Source organism: Ctenopharyngodon idella, chromosome 19, assembly GCF_019924925.1.
Source record: "Ctenopharyngodon idella isolate HZGC_01 chromosome 19, HZGC01, whole genome shotgun sequence".
Classification (NCBI taxonomy): domain Eukaryota; kingdom Metazoa; phylum Chordata; class Actinopteri; order Cypriniformes; family Xenocyprididae; genus Ctenopharyngodon; species Ctenopharyngodon idella.
Genome location: NC_067238.1, coordinates 9,142,956 through 9,158,447, shown reverse-complemented (window position 1 = coordinate 9,158,447; position 15,492 = coordinate 9,142,956). Strand labels below are relative to the sequence as shown.

Genomic DNA, 15,492 nt, shown 5'->3' with positions numbered 1-15,492 from the left:
AAAGTTAAAACATAAATTCCAATTTCTTCTGTACAAGTTAGTACATCCCAACATTCATCATTAAGTGACTACAATTAGGCCTACAATCAAGCGCAAATTAATAGAACATCGTTAAAAAGAAAAAAAAGTAGCCTATGCTTATTTAAACCTCAATTGCTATTTGTTAAATTATATCACCTTCACCCATCGATACTGTCCAAAAATAATACTTTCTAATATCTGTAAGGCTACATATGTTGAAAAAGGACAAAACATTTAATGGCTGTACTTACTTTTTCACAGCACTCCTCTTTCCGATGTAAGCAAATGGAAATGTATAACTAGTTAAAGTTGTAGATCATATATCTGAAAATAAGAGTTTTGACCAGTCAAAACTCAAATAAAGCTTAGGACATCAAATATTAAATGTTGAAATGGCTTGCCATACTTCAATAATCATGTATTCTATGAGAAACCACTTCCGCTAGAAGCAGATTGGTCCGCATCTGGTGACATCACATTGATAATGCTTTGTGGGGCCGCCTAGAGATTTAATTACGGATCTGTGTTTGCACATTATATTATACGAACCGTTCTTCCTCGCTGTAACCCTCATTTTATTGATTTTAATGGGTCTGATTTTCCCGTTTACTAAGAACAAAAACATTTCTTCATGAAATAAACCCGCTCTCTTGTCTCTTGTCCCCGGACCATAGCGTTGATTCTGGAGCCAGTGTTTTTGTTTGTGAGCGATCCTGGGACGCGCGCTCGATCTGTCGGCATGTTCGGATACTCGTCTGGAGGATTATAAACCACCGGAAAACGGTACTGCAGTAAGTAAAGTAAGTGACTGAAATAATATGGCAGAGGAAGAAGAAATACGAGACCATGATGTGTCACAGTTTGGGCATATATGCAGCACCTGTAGCAGCGCTTCACGGCTGAACAAAAACATCTAAAACCAACCTAAGATGGTTTGCTAGTCGTAGTTGGTTATTTAATATGGTCTACCTGCCTGGCCAAGCTGGTTTAGCTGTGAGGAAAGTCTCCCAGCCTGACCAGCCAAAAAAGTACCCAACCCTTGTCTAGAAGGACCAGCCTGTCCATCTTAAACCATCCTAAGCTGGTTTACTGGGTTTAGCAGGTCTCCGAGCCTGGTCGGGGTGGTTTAATAGGCACTTATGCTTGTTTAAAATGGTTTTGTTCAGCAGGGTTGGTTCTGCAGTGTGTATATAATATATATATATAATACACATACACATACACACACACACACACATATTAATGAATAATTTACGCTCAGTGCAATTTGAATATGTAAGCCTGAAGGACAGGGATGGAGTGGACTGGGATATACATGTATGTTTATAAAGATAGAGTAGCTCCAAAGCATCTCTCTTGCTATTATTTTCTGTAGTTGTGAGAGCTGAGTATAAAAATAATGATGGACCATTTGGCTACCACTAGTAGCACCCAGGGGCCGGTCCTGTGTGAACCCTCTTATCCTCCCTGTAAAATGGCCCGTATGGAGAATTCAAGAGATCTACCTGTACCTGGAGTCACACCTGTGAGCCTGGCCTCCAAACAAACAACACCATCACACACTAACAGGAGGAAAGGTATCCATTCACAGACATACAGATACAGGGCCATGTCTGCTCATAAGATGTCTGAGTGATCATATTCTTCTTTCTGTCAACACAGGCAGTCTGCTTCCTGTGTTCTGTCTGGTGGAGCAGAGTGATGTCCCACCCTCAGAGAGGAAGAGGACGGAGCATGCAGAATTTGTTCTGTTGAAGAGAGACCTGCTGTTCAGCCAGATTACAGAGGCTGCACTGCAAGAGCTGGGATACACACACACCGCAGCGGCTCTGGCTACAGGTACACACGCACTAATGAATAATTTATGCTCAATTCAAGTTGAATTTGTAAGCCTGAAGGAAAGGGATGGAGTGGACTGGGACTAAAAAAAATCTGCCTTTATCATTACACACAAACTACCATTCAAAATTCAATTTTTTTTAAATATTTTGGAAATAAGTCTCTTATGCTCACCAAGGCATATTGAATTAAAAAACACAGAAAAAACAGTACTTGTGAATTATTTTAACAATTTAAAATAACTGTTTTAATATATTTTAAAGTATAATTTACCCCTGTGTTGGCAAAGCTGTATTTTAAAGGGATAATTCACCCAAAAATGAAAATTCTGTCATTATTTACTCACCCAAACCAGTATGAGATATTTGTAAGAATGTCAGTAACCAAACAGATCTCACCCCCCATTGAATACCATAGTATTTATTTTTCCTACTATGGTAGTAAATGGGGGGCGAGATCTGTTCGGTTACTGACATTCTTTCAAATATCTTCCTTTGTGTTCAACAGAACAAAGAAACTCATACAGGTTTAGAACTACTTGAGGGTGAGTAAATGTGACAATTTTCATTTTTGAGTGAACTATCACTTTAATATGCTGATTTGGTGCTCAAGAACATTTCTTAGTATTATCAATTCTGTAAACAGTTGTGCTGCTATTTTTGTGGACAATGTGATACATTTGTCCAGGATTCTGTGATGAATAAAGTTCAAAAGAACAGAATTTTGTAAAAATAGAAATCTTCTGTAACATTATATATCTTTACTATCAATTTTCATCAATTTGATGCATCCTTGCTAATTAAAAATATTAATTAAAAAAAAAAATCTTTCCCCCCCACCTCTGAACAGCAGCGTACTTGTAATACAAACTATTTCCACTAATTATATCTAATTGATATTGTACTTTGATACATTTTAAATGGCCATTTAAACATTAAAAAGACTGCACAATTAAATTACACAATAAATAAAATGCATCAACATTGCAAAAATGTTTTTGTGGTCAAGTTAACATGTTCTAAATGTTTTTTTTTTTTTGGTTTTTAACATAACATATTGGCCTTATGTGTAAGAATTTTATTTTTTAATGCTTATGCCTTTAACTCTGATACATAATTTGCTTATTTGATACAACAATTAAGTAATGAAAAATATGTAATGTTAGGAGGTACAAGATGTTAAAGGAAGAATAGAGAAGAAAGTGCAGAAAGCTGATGGTAAATGAGAGAACTTGGTCAAGATCAAAAAGCTCAGAAAGTTGTCAGAAAATAAAAATAAGCAGCAACGATAACAAAAAAACAACTCCAGAATCCAGATAAAGAAAAGGAACTAGGGGGTCAGGAACTATATTACGATCATATATAGTAGTTATATATTGTAATAATATTAATGTCTGCTTTAGGTCAAGTTCAAGTTGGCCATTGGAACCCTGTGGCTCTGTCCACTGTGACAGACACCTCTGACGCAACAGTAGGAGACATGCTAGAAGACCTTTACCATGTCATCACCTTAAGAATAAAGCTACACAGGTACAACATTCACACACATTTACTTTGAGTGTCATATTTGTCTCTGGGCTTTAGCAAACAAGCTTCTCAGAATGATGAACTACTCTCTGAGAATTAAAGCTGTTTTGATTTATGATGATTAATATTTCACAGGTAATTTAGTATTAAAGCTAATTTCAAAATTATTAAAAGTTATTATAGTTATTAAAGTTTTGAGGATAAACACATAATAATATAGCTATTTGTGAAATAATAATTATTTGTGATTAATGTCCCACAGTGTAATTAATTATTGCAGTACACTGTTTTTATTTCTCACTGACTCACGCATTCTCTCTCTCTCTCTCTCTCTCTCTCTCTCTCTCTCTCTCTCTCTCTCTCTCAGTGTTTCTAAATTAGAGGATTTACCTGCTGAGCAGTGGACTCATTCTACTGTCAGAAATGCCCTAAAGGAGCTGCTGAAAGAGATGAATCAGAGCACACTGGCTAAAGAGTGTCCATTATCTCAGGTACACGTTCACAACTAAATTTGTACACAGTTAGACACTATACACTTTTTTTTTTTTTTTTTTGCAGTACACCATCCATATACTGTAACATGTATACTAACGTGAACACACATAGCTTAATTGCATATAGCTATAGAATAAAATAGGGTTAATCGCCTTATATTTCATGGTTAAAGAGCAGAACTATGATCAAAGAAGCACACTCCATTGAAGAATACACCCTACCATTAAGATCCATCCCTAGTTTGAGAACCAGCTATTAAATCTATTTAGCAAGGAGACAAAAACCTTTAGCACATCCTTTCTGGACACATTTAGTCAGTTCCAAGCCACACTTCAAAGTCTAATTCAGTATATCTAATTACTAAATTCCTGTTACTGTCACTTTTTGCATGCACATGAACACACATTGACTTGTCTTGTCTTTTTCTTTGAAAGAGCATGATTTCATCAGTGGTAAATGGCACATACTACGCCAGCATCTCTGCTGCGAGATGTCAGGAGTTTGGCCAGTGGTACAAACACTACAAGAGGGCAAAATCTATGATGGGCGAGTAGCAACTTACTATATGTTTTCTAAATGTAGCTCATATATGCACATACTTACAGCTCTTTGTTCTTGTAGTAGTTTTGTTTTGTTTTTTGGGTAACAATTTACAGTAAGGTTTAATTCATTAACATTAGTTACTATAGTAGTTGTTACAAAGGTATTACAAATTGTTGTTCATAAACTCACTACTGTTCCAAACTTTGGGGTCAGTGCATTTTTTTTAAGTCTCTTTTTCTCACCGATTCTGCATTTATTTGATTAAAAACAGTAATTTTGTGAAATATTATTACAATTTAAAAGAACTGTTTTCTATTTGAATATATTTTAAAATATAATTTATTCATGTGATGGTAAAGCTGAATTTTCAGCATCATTACTCCAGTCTTCAGTGTCCTTAAAATGTTATTCTAATATGCTGATTTGGTGCTCAAGTAACATTTCTTATTATCATTTTTGAAAACAGTTCATATTTCTTCATATTTTTGTGGAAACTGTGCTACATTTTTGAAAGGATTCATTAAAGGGTTAGTTCACCCAAAAATGAAAATTCTGTCATTAATTACTCACCCTCATGTCGTTCCACACCCGTAAGACCTTTGTTCATCTTCGAAACACAAATTAAGATATTTTTCATAAAATCCGATGGCTCAGTGAGGCCTGCATTGACAGCAAGACAATTAACACTTTCAATGCCCAGAAAGGTACTAAAGACGTATTTAAAACAGTTCATGTGTCTACAGTGGTTCAACCTTAATGTTATGAAGTGACGAGAAAACTTTGTGCACCAAAAAAAACAAATAACGACTTTATTAAACAATATCTAGTGATGGACGATTTCAAAACACTGCTTCATGAAGCTTTGAAGCTTTACGAATCTTTTGTTTCAAATCAGTGGTTCGGAACGTGTACCAAACTGCCACGTGTCACGTGATTTCAGTAAACAAGGCTTTGTTACATCATAACTGTTTCGAAATTTCAATGGTTCACCACTGGGGGGCATGACTTCGAACCACTGATTCGAAACAAAAGATTCATAAAACTTTGAAGTGTTTTGAAATCGGCCATTACTAGATACAGTATTGTTGAATAAAGTCGTTATTTGTTTTTTTGGTGCACAAAAAGTATTCTCGTCACTTCATAACATTAAGGTTGAACCACTGTAGTCACATGAACTGTTTTAAATACGTCTTTAGTAGCTTTCTGGGCATTGAAAGTGTTAATTATCTTGCTGTCAATGCAGGCCTCACTGAGCCATCGGATTTTATGAAAAATATCTTAATTTGTGTTCTGAAGATGAACAAAGATCTTATGTGTGTGGAACGACATGAGGGTGAGTAATTAATGACAGAATTTTCATTTTTGGGTGAACTAACCCTTTAATGAAAGTTCAAAAACAGCATTTATTTGAAATGGAAATCTTGTATGTAATGTAAATGTGTCTTTACTGTCACTTTTGATCAATGTAATGCATCCTTGCTGAATAAAAGTAATAATTTCTTTACAAAAAAAAAAACCTACTGACCCCAAACTTTGCAACGGTAGTTTAGTAAATTAAAATAACTGCATATATGATAAGCTGAGACAGCAACTAAACTTCTACTGTAAATAAGATGATTTTGGCTGTAAATTTTAAACAGGCCCCAGTGATTTAATATGAATATTGAGTCACTAAAGATTTTTACTTCCCCTCAGGTGACATGAACAGGCACTGCAGCCAACCCTCATCTTCCAGCCAGCCCACAATGTACCAGCAACCAATGGAAGGCAGTGGGGCGGAGTCACGTGGTGTTGTCCAGATGCAGGCTGGAATGCCTGGTCTAGTCATGGCTCAGCTCCTCTCACAGCAGCATGCCATGTCTCAATTTCTCACACACGCTCACACACACTCACACGGGCCTCATCCTGCACCACTACGGACTCCTCCAAAATGCAATGTGTCCCCACCCACAGTAACTCAGTGTCCCTCACCTGTCACCGACGTGTCACCTGAAATTTATCATTGGGTGCGTGAGGAGTTGAAGAGGGCGGGGGTTTCCCAAGCGGTGTTTGCACGAGTGGCCATTAACAGGACTCAGGTAACATGGTAGAATTTCATGCAGCAGAATTACTGCTAAATCTCTATATTATATGCATTCAAGGCATATGCATTTATATTAGTTTTTGCATTCCCTCAATTCATATAAATATATATTGCATTAAAATGTGTATGAAATGTATATGCCATACACCATGCCATAAATGAATGCAATGTAAAAAAAAAGTGTCTGTCAAATGCGTAAATGTACTGTCTTGTAAGGTTGTAAAGGCCTATTCACACCAAGAATGATAACTACAAAGATAACTAAAACAATAGCCATATTAGCGTCCACCAGTGATGGGGTAACCCATTACAAGTAACTTGAGTTACGTAATCAGATTACTTTTTTCAAGTAACTAGTAAAGTAACACATTACTTTTAAATTTACAACAAAATATCTGAGTTACTTTTTCAAATAAATAACGCAAGTGTTTTTCCATTTATTGACTGACAGCTCTCCTGTCCCTATGTTCACAGAAATCAAGAGTAAGTGCAAATGCAATCTCAAAATCTTATACAAACATGCAATAATTAAATATAATAAATTACACAAATATACTTTATGTATTTAATCTCACTTTATCAACCAATATCTTTGCTGCTGACCTTTGGTGATCCACTTCAACCATACTAATTAAGGAAAAATTACTTTAGATAAACATCACATTTGTGTTTAATTTTTTTATTGCTGAAGTAAACATGTTTCTTGCTTCTCCTGCATTCTATTCTTCTTCAGTCCAGAATAGCAGAACAGCAGAATGGTGTTTTAAACTGTGCCATCTACTGTACAAGCATGAATTTGCATTTCTTTCAGCCTGAGGCTTATTCATTTCACTTTTGGTGTGAAAGGGTCTTTACATTTTCCAAAAATATAACCAGGTGAGAAAAAGTAACACAAAAGTAATGTAACGCATTACTTTCCATAAAAAGTAATGCAATTAGTTAAATTTTTAGGGAGTAACAAAATTTTGTAATGCATTACTTTTAAAAGTAACTTTCCCCAACACGTCCACTTTTTGGCATCCACACCAGTGACAGTATCGTTCAGTTTATTATAAGCATGCTGCGCTGCAGTTATGTCAACTGCCACTTTAAATGCTTGAGCTCTTTAAAGCAGATGGATTCTGATTTGCTGTTAATCATCTGGAACAAATCGTTGTGAAAGTGATTCCAACAATATAGTTTTTCTATGCTGGTATCGTTATAGTTGGTGTGCTAACTCTACTATTCTTTTACATTTAAAATGATTTTTAAAACTATATTTTTATCTTCATAGTTATCGTCCTTGTTGTTAACGGGCCTTAACTCTTTTTTTCCCCCTTTTTAGTAGAGGTTTCTAATATATATATTAATATTATATCTAATAAATAAATAAATATATATATATATATATATATATATATATATATTTCTATTCTATTTCTATTATATATTACAGTTTTATCATATAATTTTTAGTTGTGTGTGTACATAACTCTTAAATCTTGTATATCTGTGCACATATTTAAGTGTGCAAAAACAAACAAAAACGTGTACTATGCTAGACTAACTGGGACTTCTCATTTGTATGTCGCTGTGGATAAAAGCATCTGCTAAATGATTAAATGTAAATGATGTTTTGCAAAAGGGCCTGCTGTCGGAGATCTTGCGCAAGGAAGAAGACCCACGGTGCGCGTCTCAGTCTCTTTTAGTTAACCTTAGAGCCATGCAGGCCTTCCTGCAACTGCCACAGAGCCAGAGGGACTCCATCTATCTGGAGGAAAGAGAGCGTAACCTCAACACTACCTACAACACCAATACCAGCTCACCTCTGCCCATTCAGGTTCACTGTCACTTAAATTTAATTATGGAACTGAGATGCAAATTAGCATGTGCTATAATCTCAATAGATAGTGCAGATACATTAATAATAATAATAATAATAAGTGCAATTTGTTAATGTCTATAACTATGTTTGTTTGTCATAAAAAAAATCTTTCACTACAGGCAAAACTTTCACCTGTTTCCAAGGAGATTGTAGTGAAAGTGGAATGCGATGATTCTGGAATCAACTACGGAATCTATGATGAAATACAACAGGAAATGAGACGAGCCAAAGTGTCACAGGCCTTGTTTGCAAAAGTCTCTGCAGCCAAGAGTCAGGTACATGTTTGTGCATGTGCACAATAAATCTCTAATAAACAGGAAAAAAAACATTACATCTTACAAGACATTTATGCATTTGGCAGATGCTTTTATTCAAAGTGACTTACACTGCATTCAAGGTATATATTCATTTTAAACATATTTAAATGTATAATAATATATATATATATTTTGAATGCAAAGACTAATAGACATGTACAGTAGTGGCCAAAAGTGATGTCCGGAGGGGATATTTCTATTTAATGACCGATTAAACTATCAAAATATGAGGAAAATATATATATATATTTTTTTTTAAATATTTTAAATATGAAGGGAAGAACAAAACACTTGGTCAAGGTTAGACATGTGCCGATATTCGGTAAAGCGATATATCACGATAATGAATATGCATGATATTGTTATCGTGGGCACTTCAAAATACCGTAAATAATAATTTATTACCAATTATTAAAATTTTTATAATGCATTTAAGAATACTTTCCCCATCAACCGTATAAAATGCACAACACCGCTGTATTCTGCGTCAAAGGGACACGCGCTCAGTAAACAAGCCCAACGTGCACGCGAAGCACATGGCGGAACGAGTGAAGGAGACGCGCTGAATGAAAGTGCACGTTCACTCTCTGACAGCAGAGGGCGCTGATGGAACAGCAGAAATGCAGGGGTTACCCCGGAAACCCCGCAAACAAAGCAACTGCGCTAGAGACGTTTTCAAAATGCTTCAGCCATTCATTTTTTTTTTTTTTGTAATCTCAATGTTGTTCATCACAGCACCAAATACTTAAAGACGTAATAGGCTATTTATTTTCAAACTTAAACATTTTTATATTTTAATTTGGACTACAACATGCCCTAATGATTAGAAATGTTCTGATTATTTGTTATTTTTCAGTAAAACTTTGAGACATACGGCTTCATTAGTTAACATGTTAATTCATTATTATTAAACTGACAATGAAAAATACTTATAAAGCATTAATTATTCTTAGTTAATGTTAATTTCTTAGTTACTGTTTAATAACATTACTAATAACATTACCTGAGATAAAACTAACAATGATCAGTTGTATTTCTTAACTAACATTAACAAAAAATAATACTCTCTGTAACAAATGTAGCTATTGCTCAATCTTAGTTAATGCATTAAATAATGAGACCTTATTGTAAAGTGTTACCTGTTGTTCTTTATAGCCTAATTCTTTTGCACTTTAATCTGTTTGAAATTTTTACTTTATTTTTTGTGTATTGTATTATTGTTTTTAAACATTCAGAGTTTTTGTTATTACAAAAAGAGTTCTTAAACAACACTTTTTTTTTTTGCAACTTATTTCAATATCGTGATTATACCGTGATAAAGCTTCAGCAATTAATCGCAACATGAAAATTTGATACCGTCACATGCCTAGTCAAGGTATTTATCTGACAAAATTATTTGGTGAAAATGGCAAAGCTAAAGGTTTTATTTTCCTATACAAAAAATGTATAGAAAAACAAAAAGCTCACGGGAAAAAGCATACATTGACAACAGCATAATCAGCTATTTATATTTAATTCGTTCTCTCTTGTTTTTGCAGATGTTCATTATTTTATTTGTATGACAGCCTTGTCTGCAAAATGTATGCTTCATTTCTTTAATACAAATAAAACAACTGACTCCAAGCACAACTATGCAATATGCTTACAAAAATCTTTAACAAATTTTTAATAATATTTGAATAAAGGGTGAAGATGTCAGTTTTCCAAGGCCAGACATCACTTTTGGTCACTACAGTATATACCTTGAATGCAATAAAAATAATTAGTATCCCTTCCAAGTTTATGAGAAAATATGTACAGTGGGGTCCAAAAGTCTAAAACACTTGTGGAAATGCTTTTCTTTTGCATTTTTTCCCATTACAAATTAAATTATCAGCATAACAATTTGAGAGAGAATTTGAAAAACTTACATTTTGAACATGAAGGCATTCACATGGTTAATGTCACAAATGTGCTTATTTGACTAGTGACCTAGAAATACTGCAGAACTTTAAATATTTCTTGAAAATTAAATATTTATCTCCTACATATAAATATTTATTATATATTTAAATATTTATGCCACGGAAAGCATAAATTAAATATTTCTTATTCATTTTATATCAAAATATTTTCTCATTTTAAATTGTTCATAATCCTAAAACATTACATTAATCACCAGGTTTAAATTAGACTTTGAATCAGATTTTCAACATTGTCTGAGATGTTTAAACCCCACTATTTTTGTGTCTCTGTATTAGGGCTGGCTGTGTGAGCTCCTGCGCTGGAAGGAGGAGCCTTCTCCTCAGAATCGTACACTATGGGAAAATCTGTCTTTGATTCGCCAGTTTCTAAATCTCAGCCAATCAGAGCGAGATGTTATATATGACCAAGAGAGCAATACTGGGCAGACATACTACTCAGAAAAACACACAAGACCCCTGACTGAACAACTGCAAGTGAGGGCTCACACACGAACAATTACTGTACATTATGAATATCCAACTGCTGACTGTACATTATAGTTTAATTTCACTTATATAGTTCATAATATATCAAATTAGCCACAATTCGTCAAAATTGTTGGTTTGTGATGTGTTCGCTTTCATAATTATTTACCTTATATATGTATTTATTTTCTAAAGGTGATACCACAACACGTGGTGCCTCTAAAGCAGCAGCAACAACAACTACATAAAATTCCACCTCAGCACCATCAACCCTTCCTCCAGCACCATCTCATCACTGGAGGTCTCAGAGATTCTCAAATGGGCCCAAATCTTGGCGGCAGGTCGTTACCACCAGAAGCCTATGCAATCCTGCAGAGTTTCATTCAGGAAGTGGGACTACATCCAGATCAAGAGGCCATTCATACACTATCTGCTCAACTGGGTGTAGCCAAAGAGGCTGTTCTCAGCTTTTTCAATGGTCACAACTGGCTTAGACAGGAAGAACAGGACAACTGCAGAGAAAGAGTGATTGAGGAAAGTGAAGATGATTACATGGAGGCAGAAGAAGAATGCAGGGATACAATGGAAAAAGATGAGAAGGCAAATGAAAACATGATGACAGGGAAACAAGACATTGGTGTGGTGGAGCAGAATGCAGCTACACAAACTCGTTTTATCATTACTATTAAAGAAGAGGAGGAGCTTCCATGTAAGGAGGAGCACGATGATAGCCCCGCCTATTGCCAATTCATAAACTCCTAAAAATACATACACTACAGTTTAAAAGTTTGGGGTCATTTTGTTTGAGTAAAAGTAATACTTTTATTCAGCATGGACATATTAAATAGCTCAAAAGTGACACTAAAGAAATTTATAATGTGACAGAATGTTTCCATTAAGAAAAAAACTGCCCTTTTGAACTTTCTATTCATCTGGAATCCTGAAATAAAAATGTATCACAGTTTTCACAACAATATTAAGCAGCACAACTGTTTTCAGCATTTTAAATGAGCATATTAGAATGATTTCTGAAGGATCATATGACACTGAAGACTAAATTCTAATAATATTTCACAATATTGCTGTCTTTACTGTATTTTTAATCAAATAAATAAAGCCTGGGTGAGCATAAAAACCGTAAAAAAACATTCAAAAATCTTTCCAACCCCAAACCTTTGAACTGTAGTGTATTAAATCCAATTTAAACAAATAAACCGCAATGAATTCCGGGTAATTTAAATGTAGCCTATTTATGGTTGTGCCTTTATGCACAAGGTGTTTTGCTAAAACCTCATACTTTGGATGGACTATAGAGATGGAATTTTGAGGATTTCTCAACGGACATGCCACGGAAAGCATAAATTAAACATCACTGTTCTTATTTCTAAATAAATGTTCTATTAATATTAGGGGTGTAAAAATGTTGATGTCTAACATCAAAATGTATTACATAATTTAGGAAAGAATTGCAATTGAATTGTTGTTAACAAAATATTTACACCCCTAAATGAATATGATTTGCAATTTTTATAGTAGCATTATTTATTGGCTGGCTCGTTTTCTGCCCAAATCCTCAACTGTATCTCTGCAGACAGGCAATGTCAATCAGTGTTAATGGTGGCATATTCAGCCAGGCAGTGTTGTCTTTTAAAAGACTGTTGCTGGAGACCCTGAAACGGCGATGTATTATATGTTTAGAAGCAAACAGCACATTACTGTATTATTGTCAATAGAACAAAACACAATAGAAACAGCACTTTGAATTACAGTGAATAATTCTCTCTCTAATGAATTACAATAAATCTGTAGTGTTTGTTTTTGTTCATTATGTTTAAAGCCATTTTATTCAAAAAGCAGAATGAAAATAGCCTTCATATGGATGTTTACAGTGATGGTGTTCTCGATTATAACTTCATTTTTATACTAATTAGTGTTAGAACTGACAATGCTGTTGCCCTAAGCATTTTCTTACCATCTTAAATTGAGTTTTACTTTTTAATTATTCAGACTCTCTCACCACCTGCTGCTTCCATTTTCTCACATATATCATTTTATATGGGGTCAACACAATCTGCTACAAAAAGAAATGTCAAATATATAATATTAATATTGACAATGAATGGGGAATGAATGAATTGTGAATACAGGAGGTTTCTAACTGAATTTAAACTACATCTATTGAATTGTCAGCAGTCAAAAAATCTTGCAGTATTGACAAAGTAACCTTTTTTTAATTTTTAATTTTTTTTATTTCACACTTGTATTAAATACAAGAGACATTTTATTACTTCATACTAACACGATCTACTTAAAATGAAGGAAAATATCTAAAAATCCCACTAACTTTGATATTGTCCAATTTCACAAATGTTTTCATAAATATCTGACAGTGTTGACAAAGAGTAGAGTGGAACATTGTTTAAAAATTAGAGGAACATTCTAAAAAGAATATGTATATATATATATATATATATATATACACACACACACACACACACAGTATCTCACAGAAGTGAGTACACCCCTCACATTTTTGTAAATATTTTATTATATCCTTTCATGTGACAACACTGAAGAAATGACAGTGTAAATTTGCTGTCCCCTCAAAATAACTCAACACACAGCCATTAATGTCTAAACCGCTGGCCACAAAAGTGAGTACACCCCTAAGTGAAAATGTCCAAATTGGGCCCAAAGTGTCAATATTTTGTGTGGCCACCATTATTTTCCAGCACTGCCTTAACCCTCTTGGGCATGGAGTTCACCAGAGCTTCACAGGTTGCCACTGGAGTCCTCTTCCACTCCTCCATGACGACGTCACGGAACTGGTGGATGTTAGAGACCTTGCGCTCCTCCACCTTCCATTTGAGGATGCCCCACAGATGCTCAATAGGGTTTAGGTCTGGAGACATGCTTGGCCAGTCCATCACCTTTACCCTCAGCTTCTTTAGCAAGGCAGTGGTCGTCTTGGAGGTGTGTTTGGGGTCGTTATCATGTTGGAATACTGCCCTGCGGCCCAGTCTCCAAAGGGAGGGGATCATGCTCTGTTGGCATTCATGGTTACCTCAATGAACTGTAGCTCTCCAGTGCCGGCAGCACTCATGCACACACGTTGTGTGTGCAAACGCCACACGTCACACACGTTTGACACCATTTAAACCAAATACGTTTATCTTGGTCTCATCAGACCACAGGACATGGTTCCTTAGTCTGCTTGTCTTCAGCAAACTGTTTGTGAGCTTTCTTGTGGATCAACTTTAGAAGAAGCTTCCTTCTGGGATGACAGCCATGCAGACCAATTTGATGCGTGTGGCGTATGGTCTGAGCACTGACAGGCTGACCCCCCACCCCTTTAACCTCTGCAGCAATGCTGGCAGCACTCATACGTCTGTTTCCCAAACACAACCTCATATGACGCTGAGCATGTGCACTCAACTTCTGCGGTCGACCATGGCGAGGCCTTTTCTGAGTGAAACCTGTCCTGTTAAACTGCTGTATGGTCTTGGCCACCGTGCTGCAGCTCAGTTTCAGGGTCTTGGCAATCTTCTTATAGCCTACGCCATCTTTATGTAGAGCAACAATTCTTTTTTTCAGATCCTCAGAGAGTTCTTTGCCATCAGGTGCCATGTTGAACTTCCAGTGACCAGTATGAGAGAGTGAGAGGGATAACACCTAATTTAACACACCTGCTCCCCATTCACACCTGAGACCTTGTAACACTAACGAGTCACATGACACCAGGGAGAGAAAATAGCTAATTGGGCCCAATTTGGACATTTTCACTTAGGGGTGTACTCACTTTTGTGGCCAGCGGTTTAGACATTAATGGCAGTGTGTTGAGTTATTTTGAGGGGACAGCAAATTTACACTGTTATAAGAGCTGTACACTCACTACTTTACATTGTAGCAAAGTGTAATTTCTTCAGTGTTGTCACATGAAAAGATATAATAAAATATTTACAAAAATGTGAGGGGTGTACTCACTTCTGTGAGATACTGTATATATATATATATATATTATTAACTTTCTTCTGCCAGTACATATGAGTAATGATTTTTACATTTTACATGCCTGTTTTCTTAAAGGAATAGTTCACCCAAAAATAAAAATTCTGCCATCATTTACTCACCCTCAAGTTGTTCCAAACCTGTATAAATTTCTTTGTTCTGTTGAACACAAAGGAAGATATTTTGAAGAATGTAGGAAACAGTTCTAGGGGCACCATTGACTTCCATAGTATTTTTTTTTTCCTACTATGGAAGTTAATGGTGCCCCAAAGCGGCCTGGTTACAAACTTTCTTCAAAATATCTTCCTTTGTGTTCAGCAGAACAAAGAAATTTATACAAGTTTGGAACAACCTGAGGGTGAGTAAA

General features: G+C 35.3%; 1 protein-coding gene across 4 annotated transcripts; it reads left to right on the top strand.

The window, feature by feature from the left end:
• The first annotated feature begins 488 nt into the window (after positions 1 to 488).
• Positions 489 to 12,940, top strand: satb1a (SATB homeobox 1a). Of its 4 annotated transcripts, none has more exons than XM_051873580.1 (11): positions 489 to 812; positions 1,447 to 1,598; positions 1,684 to 1,860; positions 3,263 to 3,389; positions 3,754 to 3,877; positions 4,316 to 4,427; positions 6,120 to 6,502; positions 8,132 to 8,326; positions 8,491 to 8,646; positions 10,929 to 11,126; positions 11,313 to 12,940. In XM_051873580.1, the coding sequence occupies exons 2-11, from the start codon at positions 1,496 to 1,498 to the stop codon at positions 11,877 to 11,879; spliced, it is 2,142 nt and encodes a 713-aa protein (XP_051729540.1). In that variant the 5' UTR covers positions 489 to 812; positions 1,447 to 1,495; the 3' UTR covers positions 11,880 to 12,940. The 4 variants fall into 4 exon arrangements, with proteins under 4 accessions (XP_051729540.1, XP_051729538.1, XP_051729539.1 ...); XM_051873578.1 differs by having other exon boundaries at positions 1,397 to 1,598; XM_051873579.1 differs by having other exon boundaries at positions 490 to 821.
• The last annotated feature ends 2,552 nt before the right edge of the window (positions 12,941 to 15,492 follow it).

Coding starts and splice junctions, on each gene's coding strand:
- satb1a (XM_051873578.1), top strand. CDS start 1,421: ATGATGGACCATTTGGCTACCACTAGTAGCACCCAGGGGCCGGTCCTG. Junction 1,599..1,683: donor ACACACTAACAGGAGGAAAG/GTATCCATTCAC, acceptor CTGTCAACACAG/GCAGTCTGCTTCCTGTGTTC. Junction 8,327..8,490: donor GCTCACCTCTGCCCATTCAG/GTTCACTGTCAC, acceptor CTTTCACTACAG/GCAAAACTTTCACCTGTTTC.